This window comes from Pseudorca crassidens, chromosome 7 (assembly GCF_039906515.1).
Source record: "Pseudorca crassidens isolate mPseCra1 chromosome 7, mPseCra1.hap1, whole genome shotgun sequence".
Lineage (NCBI taxonomy): Eukaryota > Metazoa > Chordata > Mammalia > Artiodactyla > Delphinidae > Pseudorca > Pseudorca crassidens.
Genome location: NC_090302.1, coordinates 6095977 through 6116697, shown reverse-complemented (window position 1 = coordinate 6116697; position 20721 = coordinate 6095977). Strand labels below are relative to the sequence as shown.

The following is a 20721-nucleotide window of genomic DNA, read 5'->3' as shown; positions in this document are numbered from 1 at the left end:
GGGTGGGACACCAGCCACCTCGGTGCTGGGCAGGCTCCCTGTGATTGCCCCCTGCCCCCCATTGTCCTCAGCACCTCCCACCATCTGGGGCTCCAACGAGACAAGTGAGTTGGCCGTCATGGAGGGCCACCCCATGTGGCTCCTGTGTGAAGCCCGAGGAGTGCCCACGCCTGACATCATCTGGTTCAAGGATGGGGACCCCCTGCTTCCAAGTGCCGGGGCCGTCTACACCAGGGGCGGCCGACAGCTGCATCTGGAGAGGGCCCAGGGCTCGGACACCGGCATCTACACCTGCAGGGCCAGCAACCCCGTGGGGGTCATGGAGAAGGCCACCCGGCTGGAGGTTTTCGGTGAGCGGCCCGGGGTCACAGCAGGAGCAGTGGTCAACTGGGGCGAGTGGTGGGAGGGAGTCTGGGCCGGGGTGGCCTCCATCTGGCTCTAAAGGTGGGTGAAGGGAGCAGACAGAGGCCCAGGAAAATGCGAATGAGGGGTTACCCAGAGAGAAGGGTCATCTCAGCTCGTCCAGCCTTCCTCAGGCGGGTGAGGAAACCGACGCCAGGGGAAGGGCCTGTCTCGGGGCCCCAGCGGAGTCGAGTGGAGAATCCAGGTCTCCCCCTCGTGGTTTAGGGCTTCTCAGGAAGTTGCACCCACACCCCCACGACCACAGCTAATAACTAACTGCTCTTAATTAGCCACGCACTGTGGTCCAGACCCCCTGGGGCTCGTCACAGCGCTAGCTAATTTAATCACGGCACAGGGACTAGGGCCCTGGTCCCCCCACTCATGGGTGAGCGTGGTGGGCTCTGGGGTTGGCCCAGGTCACCCCGCTGGGAGGTGAGAGGACCCAGTCCCTACCTCGAGGGTCTGACTTGCGCTCAGTTAACCTCAGCGTTGGCCTGCCTGGAGGGGCTTGGCTCTGAGGACATGTGAAGAACTCAGAGGACAGGGTGTGTGCGGGAGGGCAGGGATGGGTCTGAGCAGATGAAGTTTAGAAGGCAGAGTGCAGCCTGGTGGGGTCATTCTGGTCCCTCTTGAGGAATCAGCTCCGGAGCTCTGGTCCCCAAAGATACAAAGGGCTTGGATGCTGGAGTCCTGGGGACCCCAAAGGGAAGTTGAGGTGTGTGGGGTCTACGGGCAGCAGCCAACTCCGGGATTCTTATTCAGGGATCTGAGAACCTCCTGGAAATGGATGGAAAATGCACGTGTGTGTTTTCATTATATTTTCATTGGGGCTAGTGACCCAGGCAATGTTGAGAAGCCCATCCAGTTCCCTCATCGCCCCATGTCTCCTGGCAATGACTCTGTGGGCTTAGCAACCTGGGGGCCCTCCCCAAGGGGAAGAGAGAAGCCCCCCCTCTGGCTACCCCCTTGGCCATCACTGGCTGAGTTAGGAGCCCCCAGAGGCCGGGCCGTCTGGGCTAGGGTCTGCTCGCCTCCTCAGACCAGGGAGGGGACCAGTAGTAGGAGTAGAGGCTCTGGTCTTGGGCTCTGGGGAACCCATCCCTTTGGGTTCAGCAGATCTTGAGACCTACCGTGTGCAGACACTGGAGACGCACAGAGACAAGTGTCGTTCTGCTCAGGCTGAGCTCACGGGGGTCGCAGGGTGTGGAGAGACGATGCAGGCAGTGCGGGGGGGTGGGAATGACACCAAGGGGCAGAGGAGGGAGAGAGTGCTTCCAGCCAGGGCGCTGGGGGAGGCGCCCCGGAGGAGGTGATGTCTGAACAGGGTTCCAGCTAGTGGAGGGGAGGAGAAGGCATTTCACATGGGTTGGGGTCTGTGAGGGACTTAACCAGGCTGCTGGTCCCTGAGCACCCCCTGCCTCTTCCCTAGTCCCGCCCACCATCGAGGGCGCTGGCAGAGGACCCCGTGTGGTGAAGGCCGTGGCCGGGAGGCCCTTGGCGCTGGAGTGTGTGGCCAGAGGCCACCCACCCCCCACCCTCTCCTGGCACCACGAGGGGCTACCCGTGGCGGAGAGCAATGGGACGTGGCTGGAGGCGGGCGGCGGCATGCTGAGCCTGGAGAGCCTGGGGGAGGCGTCTGGAGGCCTGTACAGCTGCGTGGCCAGCAGCCCCGCCGGGGAGGCCGTGCTGCAGTACTCCGTGGAGGTGCAGGGTGAGCCCAGGCCTGCCCCACCCGAGTCACCTGGGCCGTGACCCCTCCTCCCACGCCTAGCCTGCTTCTTCCATTTCACGGACACTTCACGGCCATTAACCCTGGATAAGGCAGGGAACAGGGAGACAGGACTCCTGAGCCCTGGGTCTGGTGGGAAGACATTGAATAAACAGACCGATCCTGTGGGGAGGCTGAACTTGGGTGGTCCTAGAAGGCCTTCTGGACGAGGGGCCGTTTATGAGAGTGCCTGAAGGGTGAGGGGAAGCTTGGGCCTGGCTCTGGCGGCACTGGGACTTGGGAGGGCTGTAGGCCGGGATTTCCTCAGCTCCAGACACCCAATGGTGGCCCCTGCCCACAGTGCCCCCGCAGCTCCTGTTGGCTGAAGGCTTGGGCCCGGTGACCACCCTCGTAGGACAGCCCCTGGACCTTCCCTGCCAGGCCTCAGGCTCCCCAGTGCCCGCGATCCAGTGCGTATGGGGTGGTGGAGGCCAGAACTGGGGGACTGGGGTACAGGCAGAGAGCATGCTTTGGGGGTGGGTGGGGACGGGAGATGCTTCCCCTCCCAGGAGCATGAAAGAGGCCATGGAGCCCAGGACGTGAGGACAGGAGAGAGATGCTGCCTGGCCTCTTGGCCTGTCCTGTTGCCCCTACCTCCTCTAGCCTCAGGCTGACCCGTTCCCCTCCCCACACACCTTAGCTGGCTGCAGAATGGCCGTCCAGCCGAGGAGCTGGCCGGGGTGCAGCTGACCTCGCAGGGGACCACACTGCGCATCGACCACGTGGAGCTGGACCACGCGGGCCTCTTTGCCTGCCAGGCCACCAATGAAGCGGGCACTGCAGGGGCTGAAGTGGAGTTGTCTGTGCACGGTGAGGGCGGCCTGGCGTTCTGGGGCAATGACAGCCCGAGATGCCAGGGTGGGTGAAGCCAGCCTGACAGACGTGGGAAGGGCATGGAGCTGGTCTTCTCTGGACAGCATTCCTGGTCTGGACTTGCCAGCTCCCCAAAGAGACACAGGTGTGAGAGGGTGGTCTCAGCTGCTCACCACACTTGTCTACAGGCCTTCGATCCCCTCCCTAGCCTCCCCTCGACCCCAGCTCGCTCTCTATGCTGACCACGCTGAACTTCATTCAACTGTTAAAATACGTTGGCTTTCTTACCTCCAGTCCTGCAAATGCTGTTCCCTCTGCCTGGAACATTCTTCCTCTTTGCCTGATTAGCTCCTCCCTATCTTTCAGGTCTGTCCTAAAAAACACCCCTTCCTCCAGGAAGCCCTCCTTGATTCCACCATGGTTATAATCTGCACTGCCCAGCCTCTCGTGGCCATAACCCCCCACCTACTGTATTGGGATTTCTCGTTTGGCTGTTCATCTCCACTGCCCAGCTTGGGAGCTCTGAGGGCAGCACAGAACTTTCTCTGCTGTGTCCCTGTGCATAGTGCAGTGTGGGACACAGAGTAGATGCTCAGTGCACATGTGGATGGATAATGGATGGATGAATGATGGATGGATGGATGATGAATGGATAGATGATGAATGGGAGAATTTGAAAGGGAAAGACTAGCTCTGCCGGCTCTCAGTCTGGTGCTCTTTACCCTAAGGCCAGGTATCTGGAGGGTTGAGTGGAGGGAAGCTAGAGGCCAGCCCTGCAAGGCCACTCCCTCCCTCCCCAGGCATTGAAGAGGTTTCTGGGTGCCCACTGCACCCCTCCTGACCCTGACTGGGCCTCCCTGCCTCTCCCTCTGCCCAGAGCTCCCGTCGGTGGTCATAGTTGGGGGTGAGGACATCACAGCCCCTTTCCTGCAGCCTGTGACCCTCCAATGTGCAGGGACTGGGGTACCTACCCCAAGCCTCCGCTGGTGGAAGGATGGTGTGGCCCTGGCAGCCTCGGGGGGGAACCTGCAGGTACGTGCAAGGGCCCCAGGGCTGGCAGGCCAACCTTGCACAGGGGGAGGGGCTGCTTTTTAGCGGCCCCGGGGAGCCCAAGCGGAGCTCTGGCAGCCTGGGGGCAGGACAAACAGAGTCCACTCATCCTAGAAATGCTCAGTGGACCTTGGGGTGCTGGGTCTGAAGAAGGAAGGGAGCCCTAAGCCTAGTCGAGGTCCCCAGAGTTTGAGCTCCCAGAGGGAGAAAATGGGGGGAGGGGAGTATCCCCAAGACCAGAGGGATCCCCTGGAATCTGAATGTGTGGCTCAGAACTCCAGCCGGAACCACGCTTGTGCCCCTGCCTCACTTCTCCTGCGCTGGGGTCAGCAACAGCCCGGCCACTTGCCATGTCCGTGTTGCTCTGACCCCAGGCCCCACCCACATCCTGGCACACACCTGCCTTTCCTCCTCTCCACCAGATCGAGAAGGTGGACCTGAGGGACGAAGGCATCTACACTTGTGCTGCCACTAACCCGGCTGGGGAGAGCAGGAGAGACGTGGCGCTCAAGGTGTTGGGTGAGGATGTGGGTGGAGGCAGAGCCTGGACCTGGGGTGGTGGGTGATTGAGGGCCCGCAGGGCTGCCGTGGGGGGTTGGGGACGGCTGGGGGTTCTAAAATTAATGTCACGTACTTAACTTTAGAAGTAGAAAATCATTTGCTCTGTGGTCGCTTTTGGTTGTTTTCTGCCGGATTTTCAGTGGACAGCCTTGTTCTCATTCATATTTATCTTTGCTTGTTCTCTTCATCTGGGGGCTCATTTAGGTCCTTGTGTATATGGGCAAATCCTTGCCCTTGTCACTCCTCGTGACTGCCTGGGGTCCACCTCCCCGGTGTGTCTGATGCAGGCTGTTCCTGGGGGGTCAGGCACCTTGGGAAGGCTGGGGAGGGGCACTGGGGAGGCTGAGATGAGCCACCCAGAGCCTGTACCCCCTCCAAGCCGGGGCTCTCCTCGTCTCCCCTAGTGCCCCCCAATATCGAGCCGGGCCTGGTCAAAAAGGCAGTGCTGGAAAATGCCTCCGTAAACTTGGAGTGTCTGGCTTCAGGCGTACCCCCTCCTGGTAAGTAAGACCCCTCCTGTTGGCTGAAAGCCACCTCCAGCCAACCCCAGTTCCCATCCAAAGAGGCGGGGCAGTGCCACAGGCACCACTCTGGCTGTGGACAAAGCAGGATGAGATCAGCAGGCCTTCCCCTTCCCTCCCCAGCGTTCCCCTCTTCCTTGTCAGCAGCCGTTTATGCAATGCCCATTACATGCCAGTCACTGCCAGCGCCCAGAGCCTTTGCACTGGTGTCTGAAACAAACCTGCCGGGTTTCTGCTGAGTTTGTGGCTTCACGGGGCCGCCCCAGGGCTGGCGGTGAGAAACAGGACCTGGAGGGCCTGGGCCTTTTCTCTAGACCAGCAGTTGAGCAAAGGTCTGAGAGCTACAGCTAGGTGTGGGTGCCCGGCAGACAGGATGGCCCCAGGAAGGGGGTCCGTTTCCTGTCCCCCATCTGAGCCAGCTCAGTCCTGCTTTGCCTGGGGTGGTGAGCCCTGGAGGTATTTGCCCTCTGCCATGGGGAAACCCTCTTCTGGGCTGGACCCTGGCAGGAGGTAAGGAAGTTGAAGATACAATCGGTCGTTACTAATTTATTTATTATCTCTTTATTAACTTATTTATTTTTAAATTGAAGTATATTGGTTTACAATATTGTGTTAATTTCTGCTGTACAGCAAAATGATTCAGTTATACATATATATATATATATATATACATTCTTTTTTAATATGCTTTTCCATTATGGTTTATCATAGGATATTGAATATAATTCTCTGTGTTATACAGTAGAACTTTGTTGTTTATCCATTCTATGTATGATAGCTTATGTATGCTGACCCCAACCTCCCACTCCGTCCCTCCCCAACCCCCTTTCCCGTGGCAACCACCAGTCTGTTCTCTGTGTCCACGAGCCTGTTTTGTAGATAGGTTCATTTGTGTCATATTTTAGATTCCACATATAAGTGATATCATATGGCATTTGTCTTTCTCTTTCTTACCTCACTTAGTATGCTGATCTCTGGTTCCATCCATGTTGCTGCAAATGGCATTCTTTCGTTCTTTTTTATGGCTGAGTAGTATTCCATTGTGTATATGCACCCATCTTTATCCATTCCTCTGTCGATGGACATTTACGTTGTTTCCATGTCTTGGCTATTGTGAATAGTGCTGCTATGGACATGGGGGCGCATGTAGCTGTTTATAATTGGTCCATATTTATGAGGCTGCTGTTTTGGGGTATACTGTGTTCTCCTCTAAAGATCTCCCCCATGGGTGGTCTCCTGGCAGGGGGAGGACGTGAGGGGCTGGGCTGACTTTGACTCTCCTTGCTCCTGGCTGCCCCAGCCTGCATCCCTCTCTGCCTTCGGTTCCATCTCAGACAACGCCGCCCTGTTCTGCCCCACTCCCCTTCCTGGAGAACACTGGCTTTCTCCAGTGCCTGAAATAAAGGCACAGCATGTGGCCACCCAGGAAGCCTCTCCTGGATGCCCATGACACAGGGCACAGTCTGAAGGGCTGGCAGGGACCCTTTCATCTCTCTTCTCTTCACCAGATATCTCCTGGTTCAAGGGCCACCAGCCTGTCTCTGCCCAGAAGGGAGTGACGGTGTCAGCTGATGGGAGAGTTCTCCTCATTGAGCGAGCCCAGTCTTCTGACGCTGGGAGCTACCGCTGTGTGGCATCCAATGTGGCAGGCAGCACAGAGCTGCAGTATGGCCTACGGGTCAATGGTGAGCTGCCCTGAGACTAAAGGGATCCTTGTCCCCAAAGTTGTCTTCCATCCATTTGTCCCTCAGTCTGTTCATCCATCTGTCGTCCATCCATCCATCCTTCCTTTCATTCATCTTTCCTTCCTTCCATCCATTGATAATTTACCCATCCATTCTTCTATCCATGCATGGAAACACCCAACTGTTCTTCCACTGATCCAACCACCCATCCAGTCCTCTGCCTATCCACCCATCCATCGATCTAACCATCCATTTATTCAAACACCAATTCCTCCATCTGTTGAGGACAGGCGTACCTCAGAGATACTGCAGGTTCATTCAGTTCCAGGCCACCACAATAAAGCGAATATCAAAATAAAGCAAGTCACATGAATGTTTTGGTTTCCCGTTGCATAGAAAAGTTCTGTTTACACTATACTGTAGTAACTGTGCAGTAGCATTATGTCTAAAGAAAGTACAGACTTTAATTAAAAAGTATTTTATTGCTAAAAAATGCTAACCATCTTCTGAGCCTTTGGTGAGTCGTAGTAGCGACCTCAAAGGTCACTATAACAAATAGAACAGTAAGGGAAAAGTTTGAAATATGGCGAGAATTACCAAAAGGTGACGCAGAGACCAGAAGTGAGCCAATGCTGTTGGAAAAATAGCACCGATAGACTTGCTCAAGGCAGGGTTGCCACAAACCTTCCGTTTGTAAAAAACACAACATCTGCAAAGTGCAGTGAGGCGAAGCAGAGTAAAACGAGGTGTGCCTGTACGTGCTCTGGGCAGACCCTGGGGCTGCAGCCCTGAACAAGACGGACCCGGGAGCTTTCAGTCTAGTGGAGGATACGGTAACTGGATACTTACCCAGAGTACTGTTTCATGACGATTGTGATAAGAGCTAGGAAAAGTGAGGTACAACTGAATGCCTGGAACTGGGGCGCTGACCTGGCCTGGGGGGTCCCAGGAGGCATCTTGGAGAGCTGGATGCCTAAACGGAGACCATGTGCCACATGCTAAGGCTATAGAGAATTGGAGAAACTGAAAGGAGGCTGGGGGCTTGGAGCTTACAGAACAGTGAGAGGAGGGGCCAGGGTGGTGCTGGGGACCAGATGGAGGCTGGAGAGATTGGGTCTTTATCCTGACAGCAGTGGGTAGGGAGCTGGACAGGAGGCTGGGACCCTGGGTGTCATGGCTCATGCCTCCCAGATACAACTGAATCTTCTGACCATTTTCTGCCCACGAGGGGCTGTCTGGAGGCTGATACCTCTGAGTTAGAAAGCAAAACCTGCCCAGGGATTCTCAACCCTGGTTACCCCTACACCATCCCCCTGATAATGACCTCGTGCTGACCAGAAGGCCCAAGTTGAGGTGCTGCTTCTGCCAGTTCCTAGCTGGTCAGCCCTGGGCAGGTGACTTCCCTCTCTGAGCCTCAGTTTCCCATCTGTGGAAGCCTCGTGATGGAGTTGGAAGGGTGAGATGAGCAACCTCAAGCACTGTGGAGCGCTGTGCCCATGTTGGGAGTGGCTGTCCCTAAGCTTTTGTTTGTGGCCGTGTGCTCCCGTGTGGGTACCCAGCCAGGGGCCCTGCCTGCTTCACCCCCAGCGGGGCTCAGCCTGTGCCCTGTGCCGCCCTCACCTTGCAGTGCCTCCGCGCATCACTCTGCCACCCAGCCTGCCGGGCCCCGTGATGCTCCACAGCCCGGTTCGGCTGACCTGTAACGCCACGGGAGCCCCCAGCCCCATGCTGATGTGGCTGAAGGATGGAAACCCTGTGTCCACTGCAGGGACCTCTGGCCTCCAGGTCAGTAGGGGTGGGTGGCCCTGACTCGCCTGCCGGGTGCCTCAGTGGGTGCTGGGAGCAGAGGTCAGGGCCTGGGAGTGCTGCGGGGAGACGGAAACAGTGATGGCCCAGGATGGTCGACTGGAGGGAGGAAGGGGAGATGCTGAACGGAGTCTAGAGCCAGGTGGTCTCCAGAAACGTAATGCACACCACCAAGGTGAACCGAATATGTAATTTAAAATTTTCTAGTAGCTGCATTAGGAGGAATAAAAAGAAACAGGTGAAACCAATTTTAATAATGCATTTTAAGGAATTCCCTGATGGTGCAGTGGTTAGGACTCCTTGCTTCCACTGCAGGGGGTACGGGTTCGATCCCTGCTCGGGGAACTAAGATCCCAAAAGCCTCACAGTGTGGCATACATAAATAAATAAAAGTGTCCTTTGGCTACTTTATTTATTTATAAATAAATTAAAAGTGAATATTAAAAAAAAACTGCTGTATAAAAAATACATTTTAGTTCACCCAGTATATCCAAAAAGTATCATTGCATCACGTGATCAGTATAAGACATCATTAACCAGACCTTTTTGTACAAGCTCTTTGAAATCAGTCGTGCATCTTACACTTGGGGACCAGCCCTATCTCAAGGGCTCCCGAGCCATAGCCCCACTCCAGGGGACTGTTTCCCAGGACAGATGTTATTCCCCACCAGCCAGCAGAGGTCCTGGGGTCTGGGTAGAACTCGGGGTCCCTCTGCACTGTGGCGGGCCCCGGGGGTCTGGGACAAGCTGCCCGCTGTGCCTGCTAGCAGGGCCGGACCTCACGTGGACTTCCTTCTGGGCCACAGGTCTTCCCTGGGGGCCGGGTCCTCACGCTGGCCAGTGCCCGGGCTTCCGACTCCGGCAGCTACTCCTGCGTCGCCGTGAATGCGGTGGGCGAGGACCGCCGGGACATCATCCTGCATGTCCACGGTGAGTGTCAGGCCCTGGACTTTGCCGGGTGCAGGCCGGCGGCTCAAGAAGGTGGGGCTGGGGCATCCCCGGGGGTTGGATGTGGGAGGTCTGGCCTGGGACTGTGTCTGCCTTCATGTAGGGGTTAGTTGGACCCCCAGAGCCCTCTCCTAGAGTGTGAACTCCCCTGTTGTGGACAGGTGGGCGGGTGGGCCCTTTCCTCAGTGGTAACGTCTGGTACAACTAAAGTACAAAATCATATTCAGACTATTGACGTTGTTATAATGCACCATCCTCTTCAGGTTTGGGGGCCTCCTCTGAAGGTCATCAAGGGGAGGACGAGAGGGCTGCAGCTCAGGGGGTGGGCCCTCGTCCTAATGGTGACTTCCCATCCCTGGTGGTTGCTCCCGGCTGCTGAGACAGCCCCTGCCCCGCCCCCTCCCGCAGTGCCCCCAAGCATCCTTGGAGAAGAGCTGAATGTGTCCGTCGTGGCCAACGAGTCAGTGGCCCTGGAGTGCCAGAGCCACGCTGTGCCCCCTCCCGTGCTGAGCTGGCGGAAGGACGGCCGCCCCCTGGAGCCCCGGCCTGGCATCCACCTCTCCGCAGACAAGGCCTTGCTGGAGGTGTGCGGCCTCCCAGGCCACCAAGGGGGCCCCCACTGTGAGCAGAGCTGAGCCCTGAACAGGGCGGGCTGAGGTGCCCCCGTGAGCATCAGTTCAGCTCACTGTGACCTGCAGGCCCCTCCAGTCCCAGGACCCATCAGAGCTGCTTCCAGCCCCAGGACTGAGCCCTCAGTGGCGGGCGGGGGGGCACTTTCCTCAGGACCCCCACGAGTTTTTCACTCCTTGTTCGAAAGCCTCCTTGCCTTTGGGCATTTAAGGCCCTTCATCTGACCCGGCAAGGCAGGGGTTAACTAGGGTCAGGGACTCTGGAGTCACAGCCTGGATTTAAAGTTTAGCTCCACCTCTGCGGACTACTGCCCCGTTGGGCGGTCGTGTTCTCACCACCCTGGCCTCTGCGCTCTCACCTGTGAGCACCTGTTGCCTTTCTTCTGGGGTGGCTGGGAGAGTCCTAGAGAACGCCTGTGAGGCCCCACCTGCCCCAGAGCACAGCTCGTCCATGTCAGCTGCGGGAGGGACGTACCTCTCCAAGGCGCAGGGAGAACCCTCCACTCCAGCCTGTTCCTCTTTCTCCCACCCCTCTACATCTTGTGATGTGATCATCCCCAACTCTGAGCCCCTTTCTTTGGTTTCCTCTGCCTGGAATACCGCCCCCTCCTTCCCTTCATTCTGCAAAGCCACAGCCTAGCTCCCTCACCCCCCTAGGTCAGGATCTGACCCCTGAGGACAGGGTCCCCTCCGCCTCCTCCTTGGAACAGGACTGGGCTGTGGATGTGAAGTGGGGTGAGGCTGGCAGGGCCACCATTTGTGCCCGGTCCATGTCAGGCCACCAAGGCCCTGGCTTCCAGAAACTTCCAGAAACTTCCCGGTACAAGAGGCGCAGCAGGTGCTACCACTGCTCCGTGGTTCCGGGTGGGAGGGGGGACTCAGCTACATAAAGTGACATGCCCAAGGTCACACAGTCTGTCCGGGCGTAATCCCATCTGTGCCGCCCCCGCTGATGGGTTGTTTTTGCTCTCGGCCAGGTGGACAGAGCCGGGGTGGTGGACGCAGGCCGCTATACCTGCGAGGCGCGGAACCAGGCAGGCTGCTCGGAGAAACACTACAACCTAAATGTCTGGGGTGAGGTTCTCCTGGGCTGGGCTGGGGTCCCTCCCCCTGCCCCTGTGAGGGCTGGCTCTCAAGCCCTGGGGTTGGGGCTGCCTTGAGTGGGCTCTAGGATACAGACCTCCTCCACCCCACCCTCTCCCCCACGGGGTCCCTTTCTTATCCCAGCCCACAACTTCCTGCCCACCTCACCTCCTCTGTTTCACTCAGTCCCTCCAGTGTTCCCCTCACCAGAGCCTCGCACCCTGACTGTGACCGAGGGGCACCCCGCCAGGCTGTCCTGCGAATGTTGGGGTGTCCCCTTCCCCAAGATCTCCTGGAGGAAGGACGGTAGGATGGCTGACCTCGCCCAGCCCTACCCTCATTGCCCCACCCAAGGAGGCTGCTCCCTGCCCTCGCTGGGTACCCCCATTCTAGCTGAGTTGGAGGTGGGTGGGCTTACAGCCCTAGGGGGTGTGGGCGCTGGTTACAGAAGGCCCTGCAGCCCCTCCTCAGCCAATGAGAGCTGGATCGATCCTCAGGCCTCACTTCAGATGTCTCTTCTTCCAGGAAGCCCTCCCTGACCTCCACCCCAGTCTAGGCCTCCTTGACGCCACCCCTGTATGTTAGCTCATCATATTACCCACCTTAGTCCTTCAATGTCTGCTCCTCCGTGAGCCCGTGAGCCCTGGGAGGCACTGTCTGGGAATTCAGCAGTGGCTAAGACAGTGCCCGGTACAAAACAGGTGCTCAATAAATATTTGGAATTCATTCATTTAACCAGTATTTGTTGAGAGCCTCTCGTACCAGGCTCCATTCTAGGTGCTGGACGTACGGCAGTGGATTGAGGCAGTCAGATAATAAATGAGAAGTTAGTATAGGCCTAACTCGTTTTATTGTACTTTGCTTTACTGAGTTTCGCAGATGTCATGTTTTTTATAAATTGAAGGTTTATGGCAACCCTGCCTCCAGCAAGTCTATTGGTACCATTTCCCCAACATTTTCCAGCATTTGCTCACTTTGGGTCTCTGTCCCATTTTGATAATTCTCCCAATATTTATAACTTTTTCATTATCATAATTATGTTTGTTACGGTGGTCTGTGATTAGTGATCTTTGATATTACTATTGAAAAAAGATTATGGCTTGCTGAAGGCTCAGATGATGGTTAGCATTTTAAAGTATTTTTCATTAGGTTATGTACATTGTGTTTTTAAACATAATAGTGCACACTTAATAGACTAAACATAATTTTTATATGCACTGGGAAACCAAAAAATCACGTGACTCCCTTTATTTCGATATACGCTTTTTGCATTTGTCTGGAACTGAACCTATGATATCTCCGAGGTATGCCTGTAAATGACTTAATACCTGACATGATAAGTGCAATGGAGAGAAATAAAAGCCAGGAAAGGGGAGAAGTCGTGAGGGGGGAGGGAGGTGGGATTTGCAATTTTAAGTTGGGTGGCCAGGGACATTTGACCAAGCAGATGTGGAGAAGGTGAGGGATGGGCATGAGGATATTGTAGGGAAAAGCATTCCAGGCAGAGGTGATGGCAGGTGCAAAGGCCCTGGGGCAGGGGTGAACCAAGCATGTTTGAAGAACAGCAAAGAGGCCAGTGGGGCTGGAGCAGATTCAGCAAGGGGACGGTACCAGGCGATGGTCACCTGTGCGATGGGGGGGGGGATCAAAGGCTGTAAGGATCTTAGCTTTTACCTTGAGTGAGATGGGGCTTCTGGAGGGGTCTGGTTTGTACTCTAGATGGTTCCTACCAGCATGATGAGAATAGAGCATTGGGAGCAAGGGTGGGAGCAGAGTGGCCAGTGAGGGGGCTCCTGCAGGGACTCTGGGCAAGAGATGCTGGCACGTGGACTAGGTGGGTATCCATGAGGTGTTGGGAGGGGGCCGTAGTCTCGATGCATTTCAAAGGTGGTGCTGGCCGGATTTTCTGACGGCTGGGATAGGGGGCTAAGAAGAAGGAGGGGTCGGAGATGACCTTTGGCCTGGTAGTCAGGAGAGTGATTCTGCCATCACCCAGATGGAGAGGCTGCAAGGGCAGGTCTGGGAAGAGAGGTCTGGACTAAGAATAAATCCCAAAGTGACAAGACAAGTCGAGATCACCAGGGGAGAGAGCGCGGACAGAGAATAGAATGTAAGAGCGAGGAAGAATGTCCTGTGGCCACCTAGTCTCCTCCCCCTGTGGGGACACATGCTGATGGATGGCCAGAGCCCAGAGGGCCGCTCTGCTCTGAACAGGTGCAGGATGTTGGAAGTTAGTGTTTAATCCAGTGCCCCTTGGTTTACAAAATCCTTCCCTGCATCGGGGTCTCCTTGCTGCCAGGTGTGCCAGCTGCTTGGTCTCCCTCCCCCATCTGTGTAGCTAGATGGATGGGTCATTCATTCGATAGCCTTCACTGAGCACTATTATATGCCAGGCCCCAGAGAACCTCTAAGGATCCCAGGGGGAAAGTGAGGCAGGGTCTGCCGTCCAGGGCAGCCCACGCCAGGGCAGGATTCGGACGTGCCACCTGCAGGCTTATCTGTGTTGGGGAGAGGCTCAGTGTTATGGGAGCTCAGAGTGGGTTCCGGGATCAGATTTGGTGCTCAGGGAAGGCTTCCTGGTGGAGGTGACATCTAAGTGGGCACCTGACGCATGAGCAGGAGCTGGCCAGGATGGATGGGAGGACAAGTGTTCGAGGTGGAAGGACCAAGGACCAGGGGCTTCTTTCTCATGCATCCAGGTCAGCCTCTGCCCATGGACGGGGCCGGCCTTGGGCAGGTGTCAGCTGTGGGGCGGCTGCTGTATCTAGCACAGGCCCAGCCGGCCCAGGAGGGAACGTACACCTGTGAGTGCAGCAACGTGGCCGGGAATAGCAGCCGGGACCAGCAACTGGAGGTGTTTGGTGAGTCAGGCTGGGACGACCTGAACCAGGCGGAAGGGGCCAGGTGGGGCCCAAAGGGCGGGCAGCCAGGTGCCCTGGCAGGGCAGACCTCACCCCAAAACAGGGCTGATGAGAGCACTGTCCTGTTACCCCTTAGCTCTCTGGCCTTTCAACTGCCCCCTACCCCCAGCCAGCTTCTTACAGCTCCTGACCTCAGCGTGAGAGAGGGGGCAGCGTGATCCCAAGAAGCCCCCAATGGTCCAGAGGGGGAAAAAAACACAGCTTGGAGTAGTTGGAAACTAAAGAAATGTAAAATTGATACGAAGCTCCTATATGTGATGGAAACGTAAGTTTCCATCTACTTGTCCTGCCGGGATGAAATGAAATATCTCAACCTTGTAAAAATCATTCTAGAAAATAAAACCAAAAAAATGCTGTTCAGCATCTTGGGGAGAACCCCACCTGTGGAATAATCCCTCACCCTCGGCCAGTCCTAACAGCTGTTTAAGTTCCGGGAAGCCTCTGGTTTCTAAGGAAGAAAACCCCTCACAAATCTTCAGGGCTGTTCTGTGAGCTCGTTATCCGAACGGCGGGCCTTCCTGTGATTCACAGGGTGTGGGAGAGGGGGCCATGGGGTACTTTTCTGACCCCATTATACAGATGCAAAGTGGAGGCCCAGAGAGGCGAGGTCACCTGGCTGAGGTCACCTGGCTAAGGTCACACAGCCAGCAAGGGACATGGAAGACCACAGGCCAAATGGAGGCGAGCCCAGAGCCTGGCATGTGGCGCGTGTTTGGTGCCCGGCGGCCCACTTTCCCTGACGTGCTTTCTCCCCATGCCAGTTCCCCCTCAGATCGCGGGCCCCTGGGAGCCCCACACACAGGTGTCCGTGGTCCAGGACGAGGAGGCCACTCTGGAATGCAACGCCACAGGGAAACCCCCGCCCAGGGTGACGTGGGAGCGGGACGGCGAGCCAGTGGGGGCCGAGCCTGGCCTGCGGCTGCAGAGCCAGGGTCAGAGGCTGCACGTGGAGCGGGCTCGGGCTGTCCACGCCGGGCGCTACAGCTGCATGGCTGAGAACGTGGCCGGGAGGGCCGAGAGGAGGTTTTCGCTCTCTGTGCTGGGTGAGGACCTGCGGCCTGCTGGAGGAGGGCAGGAAGGGGACCAGACTGGAGAAGGCAAGGCTGCTTCTGTCCCCAAGCTGTGCTCCTGGGGCCACCCCCTTGTTCTGCCAGGAGTCGGACCCCTCTGGCTAGGGTTCCTGTTGGAAGAAGCTGCAAGCACTGCTTTCAAAATCAGGACTGGTTCCAAATGGCCCTCATTTCCCTCCTCCCTGTCTCCCGTGTTTGCTGTTCCCCTCCTCTGTTCCGGGCATTCTTTATCCTGCATGACTCGTATGTGATGGGGGAATTCGGGGGTCCCCGAGAGATCAGGAAGATCCTGACCACTGTCCTGGGAAGTCAGGGCAGCTTCCTGTAGGAGGTGACCTTTTAGCTGAAATGCAAAGGCTGAGTAGGGGTTCGTCGGGAGCCGGGGTGAGAGGAAGAGTGCCAGGCATAGGGAACAGACTCTGCAGAGGGCTGGGGCACGTTCACGGGGGCTAGAAGAGCCTTGTGCTTCCAATCTCTTACTGAGCTCCTACTGCATGCCTCAGGGTGGAGGCAGGGAGTGGAGAGAGACAAGGAGGGAGAGGTGGGCAGGGGTCCTTTAGGGAGGACCCTCTCATGTCTCCATCATTGCTGGGATCCCCAGCCTCGCCCACCTATCCCTGCCTGATAGGGCGTGGCTTCCTTTCTGAATGGAACTCTGCTCTGTGGGTTTAGGGACCCATCTGGTGTTCCCCTTTGCTCTAACTCCCGTCTCGTTTGCTCAGTCTTTGCTCCGTGCCAGGCTGTGTGCTGAGCGCTCTACACATGTCCTTGTCGGATTCTCCTGGCATTCCAACGAGGGGTCGGGGAAACTGGGGCCCAAGCCTGTTACCAAAGCCCAGCCCGTGGCCATCACTCACGCCCTTCAGCGGGAGCAGCTCTGATCTTGTCGCTTCTGCTCCTCAGGCTTCCCTGACTGGGGGGCGGGGGTCCTCGGCGAGGGCATTGGTGGGGAGACAAGCAGGAGCGTACAGCCCCCGTCTGCATCCTGAATGTGGCTTCTTCTCTGTGTCTAGTGCCCCCAGAGCTCACTGGGGACTTGGACCCACTGACCAATGTCACGGCTGTGTTGCACAGCCCCTTGACGCTGCTCTGTCAAGCCACAGGCATCCCGCCTCCAGGGGTCCTCTGGTTCCGAGGGGAGGAACCCATCAGCCCTGGGCAGGACACCTACCTCTTGGCAGGTAAGGTGCCGGTCAGGGGAGTATCTGGTTATCGGGTCTGGCCCTCTGCCTCTGTCCATCACATGCCTGTGACCTCTGATCCTGCACTGCCAGGCTTGGTTGGGATAACCGTTTTAGCTGTTGGGCCCCCGAGAGTGCACCCAAAAACACTGGTCACGTGAGGTGCTCCAGGGAAAAAAAATCAGATTTAAATAAGTTTGGAAAAGGCTTCCTGTTCTGCTCTCCTGGAGACTCACAGTGACCATCTGTATAGTCAAGGTTCTGATAAGTCCTGCGGAAAAAAATTCTCACGGCACCTATGAAACATAGCATGGAACGGTAACAAACTTTGGGAAATGCTGATCTAAGCACTTTCTCCTTTGAATATTCATCTTCCTCACACAGTTGGTTTGTGATGGTTCTTGCTGGAATACAAATGGGGAAACTGAGGCCCAAGAGGCAATATCCCATCAGAATCTTTCAGGGACTTCCAGGCCCCCTGAAGCTCAGCCTCAATGACCCGTCAGTTGTTCCATGCAGCCAAAGCTGGGATGGTATATAAGTTTCCCCTTGTGCCCCACTTCTGAGCACTTGGTGGGGGCCGCCAGATTCAGTGTGATGATATGAATTCAGAGACTGCATCTGGGCCCAGCAGAAAGGAGAGTGGCGATCAATTAGTGATGTCTGCCCTGGGTGCAAGAATAGCAGTGATGATGTGTATCTACCTTCCTTGGGCTGGTCTTAGGAGATCCTTGCATTCCTCTGAGAGGAGCTGGTTCACCTCTGAGAGGTCCTTGGGAGAAGGTGGCCTTTTACCAGGTCCATCAGAGTCAAATGAGGATTGTGATCTGAGCCAGGACTACATAAACCATTGCTGTCCTTTTAGCCCCAGCCAACCCACAGAAGAGAGGGTAGCCAGGTGACAGATCCTTCTTACTAGAACAGGGTCCTCAAGTCTACCCTGGTGTAGGTCTAATGTCCAGGGGGCTCCATCTATCTGTTTACCCTCCTGGGCCTCAGTTTACCCGTCTGAGGAATGGAACATTGTGGGAGGCAGACACCTCTACCTCTAAATATAATGCCTGGCGTGCTCCTCTTCCTGGAGGGCAGCCTGGGCTCAGCTTGGGACAGAAGGCTGCTCATAGCTGTGCGTGGAGCCCACTCCCCCCCTCCCCAGGTGGCTGGATGCTGAAGATGACCCGGGCCCAGGAGCGAGACAGAGGCCTCTACTCGTGCCTGGCAAGCAACGAGGCTGGGGAGGTGCGGAGGAACTTCAGCGTGGAGGTCCTGGGTATGTCACCGCCCCATTCTCGTGGGCACCCACCAATCCTTTCCCTCCGGCCTGGGAGCTTCTGGAGGTGGGGTCTGGCACCGGCAGGAGGGAGAAGCCAAGCCTTGTTTTCTTTGCCTCATCAGCAACCTCTTCTCTGAGGCTGCCATAGAACTTTCCAGAAACAGCTGGAACTAACCCCAGATGAAAGGGGGAAAAGATTTTCAATACCACCCAACTGCCTTCCTCTGATCAGAGCCTTCTCCTAGAGGCACTGGTACTTCCCTCAGCCAGCTGCTGAGGGTTAGGGTTGGGGCTTAGTAAACTCACAGCCCCATGGAGGCAGGCGTGAGGGGATGGGGAAATGGAAGAGAGGTACCATGGGCTCTTAGCTTCCTGCTCCGTGGTTGTTCAGCGTGGTCAGTTAGTGTCTGTCTTCCCTGCTTCTCCCAGTTCCTCCCAGTATCGAGAACGAGGACCTGGAGGAGGCAATCAAGGTTCCCGAGGGGCAGACGGCTCGCCTGACGTGCAATGTCACGGGTAAGGGACACACGCAGTGAACTAGAAGAAGGGTGAGAGGCAACTCTGAGAAGGAGGGGGACCCCGGAGATCTGGGCTGCCTGCCCCCAGCCCTACTGCTCCCCATGGAGGGTCTCTCACCATCTTGGCCTTTGTACTCTCTGTGCCTCTGCCCCAAACACTCTTCCCTACTCATCTGACTACAGAGCTCAGCTTCCAGGACCCTCCACAAGGAGTCCTTGGCCGACCCTCTGGGCCCATGGGCTCCTACAGGTCCCAGTACTCCCCTATCCCAGCACTGACCACACTGGACCATAGTGGCCTTGTGATACCTGTGTACCCCAGCCAAGCTCTGAGCTCCTTGAGGACCAAGGGCTGCCTTGTCACCATGGTTCCCCCAGTGCCCAGCAGAGTAGGCTCCCATTAATGCTTGTGGGCTGGGAGAGATGGATGGATGGATGGATGGGTGGATGGATGGAAGGGATAACTTGCCTTTCTGTCCTGCCTGTCTGTACCAAGCCATTCCTGCCCACAACCTGGGTAAGGAAAAGGCAATCAAACCACATAGGAAAGGGCCCAGGCCAGGCCTGGTGGCTGCTTCTGTGTCTTGCCCTGTTACATGGGCCTCTGGACTAAGGTGGAGAATGGATGTCCCCTAACCCATCTTGGAGCAGCCTCTGACCTCTTGTTTGGAGCATTTCACTTGCCTCTCCCTCTGCATACAGGCCACCCACAGCCCAAGGTCACATGGTTCAAAGATGGCAGGCCCCTGGCTGGCGGAGATGCCCACCGCATCTCTCCAGATGGAGCCCTCCTGCAGGTCCTCCAGGCCAACCTGTCTAGTGCAGGCCACTACTCCTGTATCGCGGCCAACGCCATAGGAGAGAAGACCAAACATTTCCAGCTTAGCGTCCTGGGTAAGTGCTAAGCATCTTCTGGCCGCCATCGGTGCCGGCAGGCTGGTACCAAGGTGACCAGCTCCTTACAGACAGCTTCCCACAAAGCACTTTACTATTTTTTCTTCCACGTCAACAACAACAACAATAATAATAACAGCCCTATAGGCTGAACCTCTACCATGGGCCAGGCGTTTGGACAGGCCTGATTAGCTGAATCTTTTCAACAACCCTAGGAGGTGGGAGATGTGCTTGTCCCCATGTCAACAATGAAGCCCTGAGGCTTAGAGAGGTGACAAGACTCCAGGCCCCAGGGTCGGGGCTCACACCCAGGCAGGCAGTCTCCCAAGGGCCGTCAGCATGAACTGTCTCGTTAGGAGAAACAGGGGTCTAGAAGTTGAGAGGAGCACAGATCTGTTTCTTAAAATGCTGTTGGTAAAAGGGAGGGTCCCCAGTGAGAGCTGAGAGAGAAAACTTGGAGACCAATGAAAGCAGAGCTATTCTACCCAGCAGGGAGTGAAACTCCCTCCCCCCCTCTGCTCAGAGAGTGGTAACATTTGGAACCACAAACAGAATTGAGAAGGCTCTGGTTAAGTGAGCAGATTCTGGATGTTAAGAGACTATTGGGGAAATTGAGGCACAACTGACCAGCTTCCCCTATGGTGTTGCTTAGTGATGGGGAGCCTGGGCTCTGGGTCGCCCAGGCCTGAATTCAAGCGTGGCCACACGATGCGTGGTCCCTCTGAGCCTCAGTTTCCCCTCTGTGCGATGCAAGTAGCAAAAGCCAAGTACCAGGGCCTGAGGCTCTCCTGGGTCCTTGGGCCCAGGGTGGGGGATCTCCGTTCACGAGCACACTCCCTGCCCCACCGCAGTGGTTCCCACCATCCTGGGAGTGAGCGAGGACGGTGCTGACGAGGAGGCGACCGTGGCCATCAACAACCCCGTCTCCCTGATCTGCGAGGCGCTGGCCTTTCCCTCCCCCACCATCACCTGGATGAAGGATGGGGCCCCGTTTGAGGGCTTGAACAACGTCCAGCTGCTCCCAGGTGATGCCCTCGGGGTGGAGAGGAGGGAGACAGGGGGCAGGTGACGCGTCATCGGGCTGGGTCAGAGGAAGGGAGCCTAAGTGAATGCCTGGGGGTGGCCCGCTGCCCCCCGCCCCCCAAGCAGGCACCCACGGGCTGCAGATCCTGAACGCCCAGAAGGAAGACGCGGGCCAGTACACCTGCGTGGTCACCAATGAGCTTGGCGAGGCCATGAAGAACTACCACGTGGAAGTCCTCAGTGAGTCAGGGACCCTCCAGGGCACCAGTCGGGTGCCCTCTGATGGTCACTGGCCAGCCAGGGCCGGCTCAGTCATTTTAGGGCCGAGGACCTAGGAGGAGGGAACCAGTGAGCTAGGACTTGGGCCACGTGGACGCCCAGAGCCACGCCAGTCCTGGCTTCCTTCTGCCACTCACACTGTGGTACAACCAGAGACCCCACAACTTGAGACCTGGTACCCCCAAGAGAGCTCCCAGAGGTCACCCCAGGAATCCCCCCACCTCAGACCTGACCTGTCTCGTAACCATCTCTCCCCAGGAGCGGGAGGGTTTCCAGAGTCCCTCCACTCTCAGAGA

The 20721-nt window shown here is 56.8% G+C and overlaps 1 protein-coding gene across 2 annotated transcripts in view; it reads left to right on the top strand.

Annotated features, from left to right (window-relative positions):
* The window catches only part of HMCN2 (hemicentin 2), a 150928-nt gene that overhangs the window by 80264 nt on the left and 49943 nt on the right, over window positions 1-20721 (top strand). For both annotated transcript variants that reach the window (XM_067742953.1, XM_067742952.1), the window contains exons 31-51: window positions 72-350; window positions 1832-2113; window positions 2472-2580; window positions 2811-2980; window positions 3861-4015; window positions 4456-4552; window positions 4999-5094; window positions 6624-6800; window positions 8428-8585; window positions 9413-9536; window positions 9963-10138; window positions 11161-11257; window positions 11453-11572; window positions 13966-14127; window positions 14949-15230; window positions 16271-16438; window positions 17595-17708; window positions 18141-18227; window positions 18932-19123; window positions 19975-20148; window positions 20273-20386. In XM_067742953.1, the coding sequence (XP_067599054.1) occupies window positions 72-350; window positions 1832-2113; window positions 2472-2580; window positions 2811-2980; window positions 3861-4015; window positions 4456-4552; window positions 4999-5094; window positions 6624-6800; window positions 8428-8585; window positions 9413-9536; window positions 9963-10138; window positions 11161-11257; window positions 11453-11572; window positions 13966-14127; window positions 14949-15230; window positions 16271-16438; window positions 17595-17708; window positions 18141-18227; window positions 18932-19123; window positions 19975-20148; window positions 20273-20386 (3333 nt within the window). The remainder of the gene's footprint in view (window positions 1-71; window positions 351-1831; window positions 2114-2471; window positions 2581-2810; window positions 2981-3860; window positions 4016-4455; window positions 4553-4998; window positions 5095-6623; window positions 6801-8427; window positions 8586-9412; window positions 9537-9962; window positions 10139-11160; window positions 11258-11452; window positions 11573-13965; window positions 14128-14948; window positions 15231-16270; window positions 16439-17594; window positions 17709-18140; window positions 18228-18931; window positions 19124-19974; window positions 20149-20272; window positions 20387-20721) is intronic.